The sequence below is a fragment of the Polypterus senegalus genome, chromosome 13 (genome assembly GCF_016835505.1).
Source record: "Polypterus senegalus isolate Bchr_013 chromosome 13, ASM1683550v1, whole genome shotgun sequence".
NCBI classification, from domain to species: domain Eukaryota; kingdom Metazoa; phylum Chordata; class Cladistia; order Polypteriformes; family Polypteridae; genus Polypterus; species Polypterus senegalus.
In genome coordinates, this window is record NC_053166.1 from 88495309 (window position 1) to 88517486 (window position 22178).

General features: G+C 38.6%; 1 protein-coding gene across 1 annotated transcript in view; it reads left to right on the top strand.

The window, feature by feature from the left end:
• The window catches only part of pold1 (polymerase (DNA directed), delta 1, catalytic subunit), a 131420-nt gene that overhangs the window by 66665 nt on the left and 42577 nt on the right, over window positions 1-22178 (top strand). The window contains exon 23 of the mRNA XM_039774275.1: window positions 7776-7908. Coding sequence (XP_039630209.1) covers window positions 7776-7908 — 133 coding nt within the window. The remainder of the gene's footprint in view (window positions 1-7775; window positions 7909-22178) is intronic.

Here is a 22178-nt window from a genome sequence, read left to right on the forward strand (position 1 = left end):
AAAGTGAAACTTGTATATTAGATTTATTCATTACACACAGACTGATGTATTTCAAATGTTTATTTCTTTTAATGATGATTCTTGATGATTATAACTGACAACTAGTGAAAGTCCTAAATTCAGTATCTCGTAAAATTAGAATATAAATTAAGACCGATGCAAAAAACGGATTTTTAGAAATGTTGGCCAACTGAAAGGTATGAACATGAAAAGTATGAGCATGTACAACACTCAATATTTAGTTGGGGCTCCTTTGGCCTGGATTACTGCAGCAATGCAATGAGTCGATCAGTCTGTGGCACTGCTAAGGTGTTATGAGAGCCCATGTTGCTCTGATAGTGACCTTCAGCTCTTCTGAATTGTTGGGTCATGCGTATTGCATCTTCCTCTTCACAATACCCCATAGATTTTCTATGGGGTTAAGGTCAGGCGAGTTTGCTGGCCAAACAAGAACAGGGTTTCCATAGTCCTTAAACCAGGTACTGGTAGTTTTGGCACTTTGTGCAGGTGCCAGGTCCTGTTGGAAAATGAAATCTGCATCTCCATAAAGTTCGTCAGCAGCAGGAAGCATGAAGTGCTCTAAAACTTCCTGGTAGATGGCTGCGTTGACCTTGGACCTCCGAAAAGACAATGGACCAACACCAGCAGATGACATGGCACTCCAAACCATCACTGACTGTGGAAACTTTACACTGGACCTCAAGCAACGTGGATTCTGTGCCTCTCCTCTCTTCCTCCAGACTCTGGGACCTTGATTTCCAAAGGAAATGCAAAATTTACTTTCATCAGAGAACATAAATTTGGACCACACAGCAGCAGTCCAGTCAAGACGCTTCTGATGCTGTCTCTTGTTCAAGAGTGGCTTGACACAAGGAATGCGACAGCTGAAACACATGTCTTGCACATGTCTGTGCCTGGTGGTTCCTGAAGCACTGACTCCAGCTGCAGTCCACTCTTTGTGAATCTCCCCCACAGTTTTGAATGGGTTTTGTTTCACAATCCTCTCCAGGGTGCGGTTATCCCTATTGTTTGTACACTTTTTTCTACCAAATCTTGTCCTTCCCTTCGCCTCTCTATTAATGTGCTTGGACACAGAGCTCTGTGAACAGCCAGCCTCTTTAGCAATGACCTTTTGTGTCTTGCCCTCCTTGTGCAAGGTGTCAATGGTCGTCTTTTGGACAACTGTCAAGTCAGCAGTCTTCCTCATGATTGTGTAGCCTACAGAACTAGACTGAGAGACCATGTAAAGGTTTTTGCAGGTGTTTTGAGTTAGCTGATTAGTGTCTTCAATATTGAACCTTTTCACAGTATTCTAATTTTCCGAGATACTGAAATTGGGACTTTCATTAGTTGTCAGTTATAATCATCAAAATTAAAATAAACATTTGAAATACATCAGTCTGTGTGTAATGAATGAATCTAATATAGAAGTTTCACTTTTTGAATGGAATTACTGAAATAAATCAACTTTGTCATGATATTCTAATTTTATGACGGCACCTGTATGTTTTAGCTCTTTAAAACCCCAGAGTATCCTTTTCAAGTATCCTTTACACAGAAGTTTTTTAAATGGTTGATTGATGGCATCTGTCTATAGGACAGCTGATTGAAATGGTACTAAGAGGTAAGTACTATAATAGGTCATACTGCACTCATTTATCCACCCCTACTAATGGGGGTATTTTTTAATACTGTCAAGACACTTGCCTGTAAAAGTAGAGAACCAGAGTTTCCCAGATGCTATGAAACTAACCTGCAAAAGACTAGGTTTAACTTGAAGGAATAACACTTTGTGCCCACAGCAGAACATCCAATTAAAAGAGAGGTTTTTTAAATGTCCTGTCAGAAATGCTGATCCCTGCTGCACCATTTAAGAAGCAGAAAAAGCTGAAAAAATGTTGAAAATGTCATGCCAATTCCTGAATGGGCAGTCGACAGAAGCACAACTCCTTCTCCAAATTCTGTGTTTATAGAAACTTAATGACATTTTGGCGTGCCCAGAGGTGTGTCTGTTTGGACGTTATCATTCTATATTAATAAAGATGAACAACCTTTTAAAACCTAACATGTTCTGACTTGACACATTGTAGCTTTGAGGTGACATCGATGCATATCATGGATATTTTCTGTATTTTTTTTTTCTTCACAATATTGGAAATGCCACACATGTCAGCAAAGCAATCGCAGTGTTTCTTACTTTGAAGCAGTATGCACACACACACACACAAAAGCTGTGATCCTTGTAATAAATAGCCACCATGAAATAGGAATCCCACAGAGTTGCAGGTAAGGAAATTTTGAACTCCTAAAGCACTTTGACCATCAGGTTTTGTATGAAGTTGTGCCACTAAAATCTGTAGTAATGTTGATTATATAATGGCTGGTCCATAAGTATTTGGATAATGACACAATTTTCATCATTTTAGTTCTGTACGACACCACAATGGATTTGAAATAAAGCAATGTGATTGTAGTGTAGACTTTAAGCTTTAATTTAAGGGGTTTACCAAACCCCCCACCCCTGATTTCCAGGGGCTTAAAAGTATATGGACATTAGACTAATAAGCTGTTCCATAGCCAGATGGGAGCAGTCCCCTCATTATTTCATTAACTATTAAATAGGTAAAAGGTATGGAATTTGCATTTGGAAGCTGTCACTGTGAACTCTCAGTATGAGGTCCAAAGAGCTGTCCAGGCAAGTAAAACAGTCCATCATTAGGTTGAGAAAACAAAACAAACCCTTTTGAGAGATAACAAACACAAGGAGTGGTAAAATTAACCATTTGGTACATTCTTAAAAAAAACAAAATGCACTGGTTAACTCAGCAACACCAGATGGTCTGGAGGATCAGAGAATACAACTGTGCTGCATGATTACAGAATTCTGTCCTAGGTGAAGAACTCCTTTATAACATTTACCCAAACCAAGAACACACTTTTGGAGGTAGACCTATCATTGCCAAAGTCTACAATCAAGAGTCTTTCTTGAAAGTAAAGACGTAGCATTTACTACAAGGTGCAAAACACTGGTAAACTTCAAGTAAAGAAAGGACATATTAGACTTTGCCAGAAAACATTTTATAAGTCTGTCCAGATCTGGAATGATTTTCTTCCAACACAGGAAACTAAGATCAATATATACCAGAATGTTAGAAATATAAGAGTATGGAGAAGAGAAGAAATGGATCATGATCTGATGTATACCACATCATTGAAACATGTGGAGGCAGTTTTATGGCATAAACATGCATGGTTGCGAATGGAAGTCAGTCACTAGTGTTTATTGATGATATGACTGCTGGTGGAAGTAGCAGGACAAATTCTGAAGTGTATAGAGCTATAGAATAGTATAGCCACTATACTATCTGCTCAGATTCAGTCAAATGCTACAAAACTGATATGACAGCACTTCACAATACAAATGGGCAGTGAGCTAAATCAGTGAATAATCTGATTATGTGGCCATGTAAACACTTAAATAGGTTACTGTTAAAGATTTTTGTACTCATAATGCGTGTCCATTACTATTTCAGCTTGCTCATATATTTTCTTTGCACACACTTTCAGCAGCTATGAGCAGAAGCATACACAATTTCCAGAGGCAAATCTTTAGGCAGTACCTTTATTCCTTATCCTGAAATCGTTAAATTTATGCTGATCAGTGCTCTGCGTTCAGCTTAGTTGAGCAACACAATCTTGAGGGCAGTAGAGTAACAGGTTAAAAGTAATGGTGTTATGTGGTCTGATTTACTTTTTAAAGTAACAAGTAACCTAACACAATACTTATCGAATTAAAAATGTGTTTTACTATTGTTCCAGCAGTGCTTGGTGTAAGCCAAGAAGCACACATACCAGGGGCCTCATGCATAACGGCGTGCATAGAATTCACACTAAAACATGGCAAATTGGTAATGCGTGTGCACACAAAAAATTCAGATGCACAAGACACTGCGTAATCGAACTTCCATGCACTTCCACTACATAACTCCCGGTCAGCGTGAAAAGTAATGTTCGTGCACATGCCTGCCACCCCACCCTGACTCCTCCTAGAATTTCGCATATTTTAACAAGCAAATCAATATAAATAGCCCTTTCCTTTCAGTGTTCGGTTAAAAGACAATCGAAAAAGCACATTTGGAAAAAAAAAAAAAGAATATCAGCGAATGCCAAGCAGAGGGATGGAAAAACGTACTATTTGTTGGTTTAAGCAGTGGTAAAAACAACAAAATAAAGTTGATCAAGTGGTGGAAAAACTCGAAAGTTCGAATTCAGAAAGTCACATAGTACCTGAAATAATAAAGAAGTGGTCAGATATCAATATCACCGTGAAAAGGCGAGTTGTAGCCCACCATCTGAGTGTAATATGGAAGTGTATTTGGGTACAGAGAAAAGAAAAAGAACGGGGACACAGTGGGGAGCTCGAAATTTCCACTTTAATTATGTAGTTTACTTTGTCATTAAAATAGAACGTCAAACTTCATCTTAAAATCATTTAATTTACTATTTTCTCAAAACTCATCATAACTAAAGTAACACGTTAAATGCCTCGTATTTTATGTGTTCTTCTATGTGCTGTGTGTGGGTGAATCACTACATGCTTCTTAAATGGTCTTTCTCTTGCGCCAACAGTACACAGAATATATTACATTCATGATATTACAGCTCTCTGAACAATTTAAGTACTAAGATGTATACTTGATATCATTTTTACGATGATAGGAATTAAAGTATGTATAAAATATGGGGGCATGGTGTCGCAGTGGTAGTGACAAGCTGGTTCCCCACCCAGAGATTGTTCCTGTCTCCCGCAAAATGCTTGCTGCGGTGTGCTTGTCCTTCCTTTTCTTTCTCCAAGCAACTAATTGTTTCACAATTGTCTCTTTAATAAATGTCAAGCCATCTGTAAGCTTAGAGTGCTGAATCCCTAAATATGTTGCTAGTTCATCGCTACTGCTCTCCGCGTCCACACGTTTAATTTTTAAAAGTATAAATTATTTAAATGAAGTTAAAAACTTATCTGTATACTGTAAAATATATACTTTACTGCACTTCATCTTAAAAAGATATCAAGAGCTCCAAGAAGATAGCATTAGGAAATCTAAATCAACTTAGAAGCCAGTCGTCATCATCTGTAAATACTTGCTCTCTTGTATTGAATTGAATTGTATGGTACAGTGAGATTCAATATGCAAATCCTCCATAAATGTATTTATATTTAAAATGGTAAAAATAACAACAACATCATGATAAAAACAATAAAAAATATACAATACGAAAGCATAAGTGGCTCTGGTTGTGCAATATTACAACTATGATGCCAGTTTACAGTGAGGTACTTGTACTTTTAAGTGCAAACAGTTCTACTGCATATAAACGCACTCAATGTTAATATGTTTGAACTTTTAGCTGTCTACGTATAATATCTCAAGATCAATCAAGACCTAGCAGAGATAGACATTCAGTGCAGAATGTTCGACAGCTGTTTAATGTAATACATTCCCCAATGTCAGTGGTCATATGCCTTTTAGCCATAAGATCATTTTTATAAATCAAAAACAAATCAAGTGATATGCTGTATATTTTCTATCCAGAATTAGTGTGCATTTAAAATGTTCCCATTTTTCTGTTGCTACAATTACATAAAATATAACTTTGTTTACTTTATCAAGATGTTACAAAGTGCCTTCAGTCATGCACAAATGCTTGTATTTGAGATGTTTACTTTAACACATCAAGTTTAATGTAGTCTGTTAAGGGATTATCTGTTACGGTGGCCTTCTGTTACATTTTTCAGCCCAAAAAAATGTGACCACTCCCATATGAAGCCAGTGACATTGACAATATGGTAGCTCTGGCACATGTCAAGCTCAGGGATATATTATATCATAAACTAACATTTGGTACTCAGAGTCAGAATTTTGAATGCAGAAGATATGGGCAGGTGTAAAGACCCAGCTCAGAGCATTTTTATGAAATAGCAAGGCTTATGAGGTGATCATGGTCATCTGTGGTGAATACCTATTGACAGTGGTCCAAGAAGATAAAAAGCTACAAATGGCTGACAGGGTGCTGGGTGGCCAAGATTCTTTGACACACGGGGTCATTGATTTCTGATATGAACTAACGGAAGGGCTACTGTAGCACAAATTGCAGGTACTGACAGTTGCCGAAATAATGTATCATAAGATACAGTGCATCAAACCATGCTTCATATGGAACTGTGTAACTTCAGGCCAGTCATAGTGCCCATGCTATCCCCTGACCACTGTGATAGGTGCCTATAGTGTGCTTACTTGCGTCAGAACTGGAGCATTGATAAATTAAAGAAGTTGCCTGGTCTGATGAATCCAGTTTTCTCATGCATCATATGGGTGAGTGGGTTCATGTGTGTGGTTTACCTAGGGAAATGATGGCAGCAGGATGCACTGTGGTAGGAAGTACAATCCAGTATAGGGAGGGTGATGCCTGGGCCAATGTACTTTTAGAGCACCCAATCTAGCAGGCATTTAGGTGGAAATTAGTGTGATGTTGACCACCCACCTAAACATTCTTGCAGACTAGGCAGACCTCTTCATGGCAATGATATTTCCTGATGGAGGTGGCATCTTTCAGCAGGATAATTTGCTTGAATTGTTTGAGGAACATCATGAAAGATGATAAGGGTTGCCTTGGCCTCAGTTCCTAAGATCTTAATCTAATAATACTTTTGTGGAATGTGTTGGAACAACAAGTCTGATCTGTGGTGGCTCCACCAAAAGGGTTAAAGGGTTTGCTGCCATTGTCCTGGTGCCAGATACTACAGGACACCTTGAGTTCTTGAAGAGTCTGTACCTCAGTGGGCAATGGCTGTTTTGGCATCTCACGTAACAGCATATTAGGCAGGTGTTCATTATATTTTGGCTCAAAACTGCTTAAATCATTCAATGACCACTGGTGAGGTAAAAGCCTTCTTAGATCATTCAGTGACTGCAACTATTGCCCAGTGTTTGTATGCGTCATTCACATATTTGCAAAAGACTGCAGCCTCTCGGGCTGCTGCGATGAAAAGACATTAGATTTTGATAATATATACCTGTCAAAAAACATGTTGCAGCTGACATTAGGGTACTATATTTTGCCACTGGTATTGGTTGAAACACCTTTTCTTGTCTTTTTTGAATAAATAAACCCTCAGTGTACCATTGCATGTAGAACGTGTGTCGTGCTCTCTGATCATGTCTGCAAGAGACATACTGTACATCAGGCCCGCACAAGGGAAGCAACTCCATGTAGCAGTATGATTAATGGCTCATGTATACCCTTCACTGGTCCAAAAAAAAAAAAAAAGCTTACAACTAGAAGGGGTACCACTTAGTTTAACTCCAGACTATAACTAATCTTTTTCTGTACAGGTGTGCTGTTTTTGGAGAAGTTGATGGAAGACATGTGGCTTACAAAGAAAAGTACATATACTGTAAAATGGTCCTTTAGAGAAAATGCTTAAAGAAGAAATAACTTATTTAAATAAGTAATTCAAGACGGCTGTGGTACCGTTTTGTACATGCTCTGCTGCCCTGCTTATATTTTGTGCATTTCCTCTATCCAGAAGCACCAATAATTAATAGCTGTTGAAATTCATTTTAGTGTTTGTTCTGGGAGTATTGGCTAAACTTGCAAACTTCACTAGATGAGATTGTGCAAATGACTATATGTGTTCCTTCCTGGTGAGATCAACCAATCTGCTTTGTAGATGATGGTACTATCATTAGTGTTTTTCTTGTTTTTTTGTTTCACAGGACCCAATCTTTGTGCTTGAGAATAACATCCCAATTGATACAGAATACTATCTGGAGCAGCAACTGTCTAAACCCCTTTTAAGGATATTTGAGCCCATTCTTGGAGAAGCCAAAGCAGAGAGTACCTTGCTTAGTAAGTACCTTTAGTCTGATATATTTATATAGTTATGTATAGGTACTGAATGAGATATGTTGACATCATCCTTGTGAATGGAAGAGATGAGACTGGGAGTTCTGCATTCTAAGGTAAGAGAGTTAATTAAAAAATACATTTTTCTTCTAAAAACTGTTTTGGTTGCCACTAAGGAGCAGTGTGAGACTTTTTAAAGTTTATTTTCCGTGTAGATTTCCCACACAACAGCAAATGAAGTGAAGTGTTTGGGTGAGCGTTTGGCAGAGTTACTTGTACTTATTGCTGTTGTAGTGTCTGGGAGAGAAGAAATTAACTACCAGTGGATATTCAGTAAGCAAGTTTTTCTTAGTAAGAAGGAAAAAAAGCAGTTCTTAGTGATCAGGAAAGCAGCGAATTTAAGAGGGCAACACCTTAAGGGTTTATTAATACAAAGAAATACAAACATTACAAGTGCGGAGCTTTTAAGGCAGGCATAAGCTAAGTGGGGTGCAAAGTTAGAAGGACAGAGAAAAGTAAAGTTAACTTCGGAGAGGATTATTTCATTATCTTAAGGGGTCAGGAGGTTTAAAATAACTGTAGCACTTCTTTAGTCTAATACTTTGGCTTATTTTTTTGAGTTTTAACAATTAGATAGATAGATAGATACTTTATTAATTCCCATGGTGAAAGTAACATACTCCAGCAGCAGCATACTGATAAAAACAATATTAATCAAAGAGCAATAAAAGCGCAGTGCAAGTTAAAAAATGCAAGGTGGAGAATGTGAGGCAGGTATAACAGTCTATAATCTTGTGTAGTGTTAACATTTTACCCCCCAGGTGGAATTGAAGAGTCGCATAGTGTGGGGAAGGAATGATCTCCTCAGTCTGTCAGTGGAGCAGGACAGTGACAGCAATCTGTTTCTGAAGCTGCTCCTCTGGTGATGATACTGTTCAGTCAAAGCAGTGGATTCTTCATGATTGACAGGAGCCTGCTCAGTGCCCGTCGATCTGCCACAGATGTCAAACTCTCCTTAAGTTAAATCATTTAATTTTAATAAAAGAAGTAAAAGTTGAGCAGTTGTAGTAATCCAAAATCTAATTTTAATAATGAGGCCAGTGCATTGCAAGTCCTGTTCGATGTTGGACTTTTTAAGAGGATGGCTTGGAGAAGCCAGTCTTCTATGAGGGCTACATCTGCAGAAGATACCAGCTGATCCTGCACCTCAGGCTCAGGGTTGCTGAACTGGGGGAGGAGTTGGCTGGAGCACTTTGAAGTAGAGAATTGGTAGACCTGACCCGGGTGTCGTTTAAAGAGTGAGTCTGGACCATTCAGGTGGTGGTTGGATACTCCAGACCAGACAGGTAGAAATAAGTGAGTGATGGTCAAAAAACGAAAACTAAAGTAGGCACTCGGTCCGGGGGCATCAACCCCAAAATTGGCAGTGTTAAAACATTCTCGGGTCGTTGCAGAGCTGGAACAGTGTCTATGAAGATTGAGGTTATAGGCAGGCACTGAGAGCCCCAGTGGGCTACCTCAAAACTTATTCCCAGAAAGAGAGAGGTAGTGATAGTTGGGGAGTCCATCATTAGGGGGATTGAAGCACAGGTTTGTTCCAAAGACAGAAAGTCTTGCACAGTGTGTTGCCTCCTTGGGTGCACAGGTGGGTGATCTCCCTGGATGGCTTAATAGGCTCTTGGCCAGAGTGTGGGGGAGGGTCCAGTTGTCATTGTCTGTATTGAAACAAATGATATACATAAAGGTAGTCTGTCAGTTCTGCTATCCAAATTTAAAGAGTTGGATGCCCGGCTGAGGAGCAGAAGTTACAAGGTATTCTTCTCTGAAGTTCTGCTTGTGCCATGCACCAGTCCAGGTAAGACTGAGGAGATTAGACAGATTAATGTGTGGCTCAATTCTTGGTGTAGAGTAGAAGGGAATAGGTTTATGGGACATTAGGACTCCTTTTTGAACAGATGGGACCTGTTCTGCCATGATGGGTTACATATGAACCAGAGGGGCACCAGTGTGATCGAGAGGTGTATGAATAAGTTAGTTGAGGATTGTTTAAACTAGGGTGGAGGGGGCCACGGCATTTAGGACAGGTCAGGTTTAGAATTGTTTGGTCCTTTATGTACAGTACAATAGTTTAAAAATTAAAAATACATCATAATGTAAGTACTAATCCAATGTTTAAATGCAAAAGTAAAAAATGAGGTGTGATCAGAAAGTATGGTGAATGTTGATGCAGAGCACTGTCCAAGAACAACGCAAAATAATTCAATGCTGGTTCTGACATGTCCATCCTAGAGCCTAGTTTGTGACAAATTTCAACTTGTTTGATACTGGCAGTCGTTTGTGAGCCACTGTTGAGTTCAGGTGTGTTTTTCAAGTTTGTCGTTAACGCATTAACATGAAATTTTGTTTCAAATTGCAAAAAGCTCAGGAAACCCATCAGATCTTAAAATCGGTTTATGGTGAGACTGCACCAACAATTATGTTTACAAGTGGTTTGATCGATTTTGTAATGGATCTGACTCAGTTGAAGACGAGAGAAGATCAGGATGTCCTTCAACATCAATAACCAAGGAAAATGTTGAAACGGTTTCATTATTCATTATGATAACGCTCCTTGTCACACATTCCTTCTAGTACCGCAATTTCTGTTGAATATAAACATTACACTGTGTCTACATCCACCTTATTCGCCAAATCTGGCACCGTGCAACTTCTGGCTGTCCCCTAAATTGAAAATGACCATGAAAGGCAAACAATTTCAATCCATTGTGGACATCCAGGCAGCCATGACAGCCCAACTAAAGACACTCTCGGAAGAAAACTTCCAGAAGTGCTTTGCAATGTGGCAGGAACATTGGTATAAGTGCATTTGAAGTGGAGGAGTGTATTTTGAGGGTGACTAATACTGTAGTTGTAAATCTTTTACTGCAATAAATGTTTCTTTTTTTTTTTTTTTTAAACATTCACCGTATCTTTTGATAACACCTCGTAAGTAACAGCTTAAAAGTAGCTTGCCTTAATACTTGAAGTATCAAAAATAAGACAAGCGAGTCAGAGTTATGTGCATCAGAGAATAATTATAGCAATAACAGAAACTTGGCTAAATTAAAAAAAGATGCGAATGAGCATAACATAGAGGGGTACACATTTTTTGGAAGGATAGACAGAATAGAAACGGAGGTGAGTTTTCTGTTTATGTCAAACAGAATTTAAACACAGAGTCCTCTTCAATTGTGTGATGAGCCCCATCCTAGTGAGGACATCTGGCTTTGTCTGGAAAGCATTAGGGAAAGAGGCCTCATTTTAGGTGTGTGTCATTGACTGCCAATTGCAGACAGTAATTTCAATGCTCATCTTATTAATGTAAAAAGGCAAGTTTACAAGGGGAATATTATAGACATGGAGGATGTTAACTACCCGATTATTAACTGGTACACCCTTGCAAATAGTGGAGCGCAAGAGTTTTTAGAAGTAATCAGTGACAGTTTTTTAACACAGTATGTTAAAGCACCAACACTGGGGTAAATCTGTCTAGATTTAATATTTAGTGATAATAAGACTATAATTGAGGGTGTAGAGATGATAGAACCACTTGGGTCAAGTGACCATAGTATAATACCATTCTCAGTGTTTTGGAAGAGTATGGATGCAAAGTCTAAAACTGTTAAGATTAATTTTAGTAGGGAAAATCTTGAGCAGATGAGGCAAAGTCTATGGAGGATGGACTGGGATAAGCTTTTAAGTGTAGAGACAGTTGAGGAATAGTGGAACAGGTTTAGAAATGTTTTGCATATAATGCAGGACAGGTACATACCAAAATTTGGAATTACTTGGAGATTAAAAAACTTTCACACCATGGTAATAAAGAGTTGAAAAAGAAGCTGCAAAGGAAAAAACAGTTGTGTGGAGTATAAAAATGCTGGAGTTCTGTGACGAAGCAACAAAAGGATATGATCAAAGTGAAGCATATATTATTTATCTTGACTTTCAGAAAGCATTTAATGAGGTGCCACATGAGAGTATAGGTATCAAACTTTAAAATTAATTAGAGTTCAGGGTTTTTGTAGATGGGTGCAAACTTGGCTCAGGTGCAGGAAGCAGAGGGTAATAGTGTGAGGAGCCCAATGAGAATTGGCTAATGGTAAGAGTTGTATTCCACAGGGGTCAGGGCTAGGGCTGTTGCTATTTTTAACATATATAAATGATTTGGATAGGAGTATAAGTAACAAGTTGGTTAAGTTTGGAGATGATAATGGATTGGCAGATACTGTAATCTGAAGTCCATTGAATTGTTACAGAGGGACTTGGACAGCATACTGGTTTGGGCAGATTTGTGGCAGATGAAATTTAATATAAGTAATTCTAAATTATTTCATGTACGAAGTAAACATATTATGTTTGAGTACACAATGGAAGGTCTGAGAATTGAAAATACAGCTTATGAGAATGATTTAGGAGTTGTACTGGATTCAACACTATCAACTACCAGACAGTGTCCAGAAGCCATTTAGAAAGTTAACAGAATATTAGGTTATATAGAACAATGTGTAGAGTACAAGTCCAAGACGGTTATGCTCAAGCTTTATAATGAACTGGTGAGGCCTCATCTGTAGTACTGTGTACAGTTTTGGTCTCCAGGCTACATAAAGGCCGTAGAAACTTTGGAAATAGTCCAGAGAAAAAGGACTAGACTGATTCCAGGGCTACAGGAGTTGATTTATGAGAAAAGATTGTAGGAGCTGATCCATTTCAGTTTAAGCAAATGAAGATTAAGAGGAGATGTGATTGAAGTGTTTAAAATTATGAATGGAATTAATATAGTGGATCAAGACTGTTAAATTGAGATCATCAAGAACACGGAGACACAGTTGGAAATGTGTTCATGGTAAATTTTGCTAAATCATTACAAGGTTTTCCTCCACACAGAGACCCATAGACACATGGAATAAGTTACTAGGTAGTGTGGTAGACAGTAGTACTTTAGGGACTTTTAAAACTAGACTTGATGTTATATTGGAAGAGTTAAATCGATAGGACTGGCAAGCTTTGTTGGACTGAATGGCATGTTCTAGTCTAGATTGTTTTTAATGTTCTAATATCCATATGACAGAACACTCTAGATCAGTATAATCAAAAAATTCAAGAATCAATAACAAGTGTGGTATGATGTCATTTGTTACTTTAACCTGCAGCAAGTTTAGGAACATGTTTATTGAATTCTTAATTTCTTTTTTATTGCTGGGGTTCCCTTTGCGAGGGTTTAAGATCATCATACAAATACATACTCTTATATGTGGATAATACTGTATGTCACCTACCCATTTCAACACTTTGAAAATTTTTCTTTTCCCTCCAGAGAATTTTTATTTTGCTAATTTTTTTAATTACCGAAGAAGTCACAATTTTAACTGTGCTAAAAGTAGCAGAAATACAGAAGATTTTCCATGTGTATTCTGCATTTCTTCAAGCATACCATTTGCATTGAATACTGAACATCTGTTATAGCAACATCTCAGATTTGAGCTTATTAAGCAACATGCAAAATCTGGGGAGTTCCCTGTGAGCCTAAACTAAGAGAATATAATTTAACAAAATCTGATGTTATGCACACTTAGTTCATATTCACAAAGGTAGAAGATGCAGACACTGACCAGGTTAGCAATAATACCAAGTCAAATAATAATTGTAATACATTTTATTATAAAACACCTTTCGCATACTCAGTAAGCTTCAGAAATAATCAAAGGAAATAAAACAGAACAGCAATAAAATCAAAGATGACATTAATAACACAGGTTACAACCTAATATAAAACATTAATAAATATTTAAAAGTCAACCTTTTGGATTAAGTTTAAAAATCACATTTACATGCCGAAATATAGAATGGATTTTATCAGTTTTAGCGCCATACAATGGATGTACACTGAACATTCAATACTTTTTCATTTGCTAGACCTAAGCACCATTGCATATTAAACACTAAGATGGAGATCTCCTGTTAATAACTTAATACTGTGTCAATCTAAACATAATAGATTATTGCAGTCCATCCATTTGCTATCAGTGGAGCATTTAACATAGAAAAGTTCATCATGATAGTGTGTCAGGAATGTGCTCTGTGATACTCCACCACCCACATTTAAAAAAACATCAGTACTAATAATCTGATTAAACTAACATACATATAATGTCAGTTTGCATGATAACATTAACTGCATGCTACACATCTGCCTAATCTGTCACTGCAAAAGTAGCATCAATAAATATAAGGTATATCTGTGGGATGTTATTTCTACATTCTTTGCGTTTGAATATAACATTATTCCCAGTCTAAATACCATCTGAATTTTAAGCTTTGCATGGCTATTTGAGCTTGACTAATCCACCATGGCACTAATGTTAAAACTATTTAGCTATGTCTTCCAAAGTAATTTGTGGCACATTTTAATTTAAGAACCTTTTCAATACTCAGTACTAAGGTATGATGTGACATTTAAACAATGCTCAATTGGTACTAAAGGGCCAAAGCTTGCCAGGAAATTTCCCCCACACCATTATACCACCACGACCAGCATATATTGCTGATACAATGCTTTCACGTTGTTGACACCAAATTCTGACTCTACCTTCTGAATGTGGCAGCAGAATTCAAGACTCATCAGACCAGATAACGTTTTTCAGTCTTCAGTTGTCCCATTTTGGTGAACCAATGCGAATTGTAGCCTCAGTTGCCTTTTCTTAGCTGACAGGAGAGGCACCCAGTGTGCACTCCTGGTTTTGTAGCCCATCTGCTTCAGCGTTTGACATATTTGTGTGTTCAGAGATGCTCTTCTGCATACCTCAGTTGTAATGAGTGGTTATTTGAGTTACTGTTGCCTTTGTATCAGCTTGAACCAGTTTGGCCATTCTCCACTTACATCTGGTATCAATAAGGCATTCTCACCCAGAGAACAGCCGCTCACCGGATAGTTTTCCTTTTTCTGACCGTTCTGTATAAACCCTAGAGATGATTGTGCATGAATATCCCAGTAGTTTAGCAGTTTCTGAAATTCTTGGACCAGCCTGTCTGGCACCAACAACCATGCCACATTCAAAGTCATTTAAATCACCATTCATCCCCATTCCTATGCTTGGTTTCCTACATTGTCCCAATAGGCTGTCCTGGGTCTTCCTTAACGTCCTACTGATCTTTCATCTGTCACTTCATTTTCTAATGTGTCTTCTTGCATCCATATCACATATCTAAACCATTTCAGCTCTTGCTCCATGACAGTCCTCGACAACACCATGAGTGGTCAGTTGTGAATTTGTATATTTAATTTTAATTGACGTTATTTAACTTTCACTTGGTTGTTTTTCTTTTTGTAAATTCATGCTAAAGCAGTTCTGTTTTATAGTTGTGTTTTCTGCAACCCAACATTTCTTTTCTAAGTGAACTCTGCATCACTTGTTACCTTCCTGGCTTAGCTCTTATTAACCCTATGCTTTAAGAGTTTTTTCTTTAATTAAAAGGCATTTCTAGGAAGATACAACTGCTACAGGGTCATTCTGAAGGGATTCAACAACAACAATTTATTTGTTGTACAAGGAGTGCCACAATGGAGTTTAACTGGCCTTGTTTTTTGACAGCCTCCAGACACGACTCCCTAAGAAGACAAGAAAAAACTCCTAACCAATATCATTTTAGAGAAAAGCAAAATGGAAGAAATCTTGGGAAAAGCAATTCAGATAGAGACCCCCTTCCAGGGAGGCTAAGCTTGCAATGGGTGACAAAAAATGGAGTAAACATAATACACACAACAGAACAAAAGTAATCCTCTTCACAGAGCTAAATGGGCAATCTGTTTATTGCCACCTCAGGAATAAAATACAACAGTACAGTACAATAGTAATTGTACAAACTACAAAGGAAAATGCATGAATAGATTTTCTCTCACTATCAGTGGTGCGTTGTGCAGAGTTTGTTCCTGCCTTGTACCCTATGCCACCTAGAATAGAGTACAGCAGAACCCACGACCCTGTTCAGGACTAAGTGAGTTAGAAAACGGCTGACTATCACTCCTGAATTTAAACACATAATGCTTTAACCTGGATCAGTGAAGGTGGAAGTTTCTCCTTTATCAGATTTTGTAAAAACTCTGCTCTCTGTCATTTAAAATTACTTTTTATCATCGCAGATCAGTTTAAATACCTTGGGGTAAACATCACAAGTAAACATAAAGCTCTTTATCAACAAAATTTTGCTGTCTGTATGGATCAGCTTGAAAAAATTAAGTAAGACTTGCATAGATGGTCAACCCTTCATCTCACTTTAGCTGGAAGAATTAACATTAAGATGAATATCCTTCCTAAGCTTCTCTTTCTATTTCAAAACATTCCAATATACATTAATAGACTTTTTTTTTTTTTTTAAAGAAACTAGGGGGCTCCTCCCCCTGCTCGCTTTGCTCGCACACCCCCTGTGTTTGGTTTACCAGATATACAATTTAAAGAGATTGTTATTTTCATGGGAATTGTTACATATGCATTATTTTCACTTTTACTTTAAAACTTTTGTAACCGGGCACGGTTGCATCTCTTTCTCGCAGGATGTATAACGCTGCTCGCATTGTGAAGGGGATGCAGCTGAATGCACGTTAAGGAGATGCCGTCAGATCATCTCCCGGCGAGCTGCTTGTTCTCCTTGTCTCGCTGCTCAATCATTTCAAAGCCTTTACAGCAGCTGCCCTTTTGCCACTTCGTGTCTCTGCCGCTCACGTTGTAATGGGGTGGGGGTAGGTGGGAGTGCACAGGTGGTTAGGGTGGCTGAACGCACGCTAAGGAGAAGCGGTCGGATCATCTGCTGGCTTTCTGCTGCTGATGAGCTGTGTTTTGTTTGTTGCTTTTCGCTGTTTTAAGAGCTGGGAGGACATGATGCGTGTCTGCCAAAAGCAATCCAAAAACTGCTAGGTTAGATGCCTGTGGACTTGTTTTAAATGATGGCTCACTGATTTGTCTCATGTGACATTATAAAAACAATACTTGTCCTTTATTTCCGGCCCCGGGCGTGATTAAATGTGTTTCTTGCAGGATGTATAACACTGATCGCGTTGTGAAGGGGGTGCAGCTGAACGCACGCTAAAGGAGATGCTATCGGATCATCTGCTGTCTTTCAGCTGCTGGTGAGCTGCCTGTTCTGCTTGTCTCGCTGCCTGATCATTTCAAAGCCTGTACAGCAGCTGTCCTTTTTGCCACTTCGTGTCGTGAAGAGGGGGCTTAGGGTGGCTGAACGCACGCAAGGAGAAGCAGTCGGATCATATGCTGGCTTTCTGCTGCTGGCAAGCTGCGTGTATTGCTTGTCGCTTGTCGTTGTTTTAAGAGCTGTGAGCAAGTTAACATGTCTCTCACAGGACTTCAAATTGTCTTCCAAGAAGATCACGTCTCGTCTCCCTAGTCTGCCTTCCCAAGATTTTTTTTTTTTTTATAATAGAGAGATTAGATTCAACCATAACCTCATTTATTTGGAATTCAAAACATTCATGTATCCAAAGGGTGACCCTACAAAGACCTAAGGCTGAAGGTGGCATGGCTCTAACTAACTTTCAATTTTATTACTGGGCAGCAAATATACAAGCTATAAAAACATGGACATTGACACAAATAGATGAACATACACAGGTTTGGTCCTCAATCGAAATCCTGCAGTACTTCTTTATATTCCTTGCTTTGCACCCTAATTAATACAAGTTATCCCCAATATACTAACAAACCAATTGTGCTTTACTCACTCAGAATATGGAACCAATGTAGGAAGTATTTTAAGACCGAGCAGCTTTTATCTGTGGCACCTCTACATGAGAACCACCTTTTTCCACCCTCTCAAGCGTTCGCAGTTTTTAATGTCTGGAAAATATTCGGGATTAAATCACTTTGAGATCTGTACATAGACAACGTCTTTACATTTTACAAACAATTACACTCTAAATTTAACCTTCCAGTAACACATTTCTTTCACTACTTTCAAATTAGAAGCTTTGTGAAAAAGAACTTGCTTAATTTTCCTCACCTCCCACCCACCTCTATGCCAGAAAAAATATTGATCAGTCTTGAGGACTCAGACTTCTCTGTAATATATAAATCTTTTTTACAGTCCCTCCCTTTCAAAGATCCAAGAGTACAGTGGGAAAAGAATCTCTCACTCAACATCTCAGAAAAAGAGTGGAAAGTAGCAATGCACAGAATTTACTCGAGCTCCATATGCACAAAGTATAGAATTATTCAACTCAAAATTATGTATCGAGAGCATCTCTTTTGTTTAAAATTGTCCAAAATGTTTCCAGGGCATAATCCAACCTGCGAATGCTGCAGTCAAGTTCCCGCCTCACTGGGACACATGTTTTGGGCGTGCACCAAATTAACATCATTTTGGACCAAAATCTTTTAATGTCTTTCAGACAGTCTTGGTGTCATAATCCCTCCTAATCCACTGCCAGATGAGCTTAAAGTGGATAAGGACAAACAAATTGTAATCGGCTTTTCTACACTATTTCCACGTAGACTTATTTTTATTATTATTATTATTATTATTAATTATTATCTTGCTCAACTGGAAGAATCGTAATTCTCCTATTCAACGTCAGTGGATAGCTGATGTTATATACTACTTGAACTTGGAAAAAATTAAATACTCGCTTAAAGGATCTGTACAAAACTTTTTCAAAACCTGGCAGGATCTTATCAATAACATCTATACTAATAAAAGGCAAAGCCCTCACTCACTGACTCATCACTAATTCTCCAAGTTCCAGTGTAGGTAGAAGGCTGAAATTTGGCAGGCTCATTCCTTACAGCTTCCTTACAAAAGTTGGGCAGGTTTCATTTCGAAATTCTATGCGTCATGGTCATAACTGGAATCTATTTTTCTCCATTTACTGTAATGGAGTTGAGCGTGAAAGCAACGGGGGGGGGGCGGAGCTTCGTGTGACATCATCACGCCTCCCACGTAATCACGTGAACTGACTATCAACGCGATGCGTAGAAAACCAGGAAGAGCTCCAAAAAGCGCTGAAGAAAACATGCATTATATAATTGAGAAGGCAGCGAAACAATAAGAACCGAGCAAGTGACATATACAACCATATTCATGAGTGCTGCTACTTCGGAAACAAAACACGGTTTAAACCTAAAGTTTAAATTAAGTGCATAGACAGGCTGCTGCTGGCGTTTGTCATGCCTACGGGTAATGCGGGATACAAGTTTAATGAGAGGATGCAGGATATGAACAAGAGTTTTGATCACTTTGTAACTAAGTTAAAATTGCAGGTGAAGGGCTGTGCTTATGCAAATTCCGAGAGACTGTGTTTGTGGGGGGATTGACAGTTAAGGCAGGTGGGGAGTCACGTCATCATCTCCCCTCCCATTCACCTCATTTCGCTGTGAGCTGAGCTCTGCAGCTAACGCCGTCTTGAGGAACCAACTTTGTGACGCTGCCACCAGATACTCACAGAAAAATCCACAAGTTAATACACACACTGTCTCTAGAGTTTCTCCACACTGAATCCTCCAGGCACTACTTACAAAAGGTTACATTGACAATCGTGTTACGTTATTTTTAAAATCTTTCCTTTTCTTAGCACAAGCACAGCTGAGAAGCTTCGATGCATGTGCTCCATAACGCGTTAAAAAAATAACGCATTTAATCACACTTTCCATTCCAAACAAAGGGGAACTTCTATCAATGCATGATTTCCTGGTACACCGATTACATTGATCAGCGCTTCCCAATTCATTTTACCCTCGCACCCCCTTGGTTTGAGAAGAAGTATGAAAAAATATGAGGTTAACATAAAAACAGATCACCAATTGAAGCTTTATGAATAATTGATTCGCCATCAATAACTGTTTTGGTAAAGCCATACTCAGTGTAATCCTCCTTCCATTTTATAATTTTTTCGCCACTAGCCATGATTAAATGAATGGTAAAAAAGTAAGAGCGAAGCGAGGGTGATTTATTCAGGCAGGCAGGCGACAGCTCAATAGCTCGAATTTGGATATAAGTAGGTTCTATTTAGTCACCAGAAATATCTTTGGTAGGAATGGAAGTTGAATTTAGTCTTTAAATTTCTATGGTAGAGAAAAAGTTATGCAATGATGAGTAAATTTAACTATATAAAGTCAAAACTTGATTATATAAAGTCACTGTCGGAATAAATAGTCAGAACTTGAATATATAAAGTCAGCATCGGTATATATAAAGTCAGCGCTGGAATATCCATTCATTTCCCAACCCGTTCAATCCGACCACAGGGTCACGGGGGTGTGCTGGAGCCAATCCCAGCCAACACTGGGCGCAAGGCAGGAACCATTCCTGGGCAGGGCACATGCATCATTTTCAAAACATTAACCGAACAGTGTTTTTTTAATTTATTTTTCTGAATGCGTTTTTGTTAACTTAGTTCAGTTCAGAGTCATTTCAATCAATATATTTTGACTTTGATTTTATATATTCAGGAATGAGCTTATATACTCCGATGTTGACTTTATATAATCAGGAATGACTTTATAAATTCCGACGCTGACTTTATATATTCCAGCGCTGACTTTATATATTCCAGCGCTGACTTTATATATTCCAACGCTGACTTTATATATTCAGGTTTTGACTTTAGATATTCGGGAATGACTTTATATATATTCTGATGCCGACTTTATATATTCAGAAAATCAGTGTATTTTCCTGTTTGGCACCCCATAGTATATGTGTATATATGTACACATGTATGTGTGTGTGTGTGTATATATATATATATATATATATATATATATATATATATCTATACTAATAAAAGGCAAAGCACTCACTCACTCACTCACTCACTCACTCACTCACTCACTCATCACTAATTCTCCAACTTCCCGTGTAGGTAGAAGGCTGAAATTTGGCATGCTCATTCCTTACAGCTTACTTACAAATGTTAAGCAGGTTTAATTTCGAAATTCTACGCGTAACGGTCATAACGGTCAACAACGTCCGCCATGTTGAACTTTCTTATTTATGGTCCCATCTCTTACGAAATTTGGTAGGCGGCTTCCCTGCGCTAACCGAAACCAATGTACGTACTTATTTCGGTGGTATGATGCCACTGTCAGCCGCCATATTGAACTTTTCAACAGTCTTTGTTACTTATGGGCCCATCTTCAAGAAATTTGGTACGCCACTGTCAGCCGTCATATTGAACTTTCCAACGTCACTAATTCTCCAAATTCCCGTGTAGGTAGAAGGCTGAAATTTGGTACTTATTTCGGTGGTATGATGCCACTGTCAGCCGCCATATTGACCTTTTCAACAGTCTTTGTTACTTATGGGCCCATCTTCAAGAAATTTGGTACGCGGGTTCCCAACGCTAACTGAATCCTACTTATGTACATATATACGTCCATAGCCTGCAGCTCAGTCACCGGGTGAGGCGGAATTGGGTCCCCCATCCCAACGCCTCCCACGTTGTTGGCTGCCTGCCTATATAAGACTGTCCATCGCTCCAGTCTCTACATTTTCTTCCTTGCTTCGCCACGGGATTCACATCTCCCTGCTGATAACTACAGCCTTTTTATTTAATCCACGGCTTCTCAGCTGTTTTATTATTCATTTATTACGATTATAGTTATTGTGTAGGTATTTTAGACTTACTTTACATTGTTCAGGTACCCATTTCCTTTATCATTCCAACCGTACCCGCATTAACATGTCTATCGAGGTGATCACCTTTGATCAAAGAACTGTCTCTTACCGAGTGGTTTCCATGCCGGAGATGGCACCTGCCTTTTCCATTCTCTTTGTTACATATTGCACGGCCATATCAGGCTCACTCTTGATATCCGGAGGAACATTGTGTCTTATGTATTGAATGACTGGGACAGGTTCAAGGTGTGGACTGATGACGGTACAGGAGATAATTATACTACACAGGAGCACTATAAGAGTGAAATGCTTAAGCCCTTCACCTATGGTTCTGCATGTGAGTTGATGGCTGCCACTGAATTGTTCGGTTGTCGCTTTCAAGTGTACCGAAATGGCCAAATATTTTACACCTTTGGACAACCGCCAATGCCTCTTAAACATCTTAGATTCACAGGTGACGATTTCAGTAGTGGACACTTTGATGTTTATGAATGTTTAAGCTCTAAAAAGCTGGATGTGAAGTTATCGATGAAACTGGTTGTATACTTACAACGCTTGACAGATGCTGAATGTCATTTCAACACAAGTCCTACAAATACTGTCGTATTACTATTACT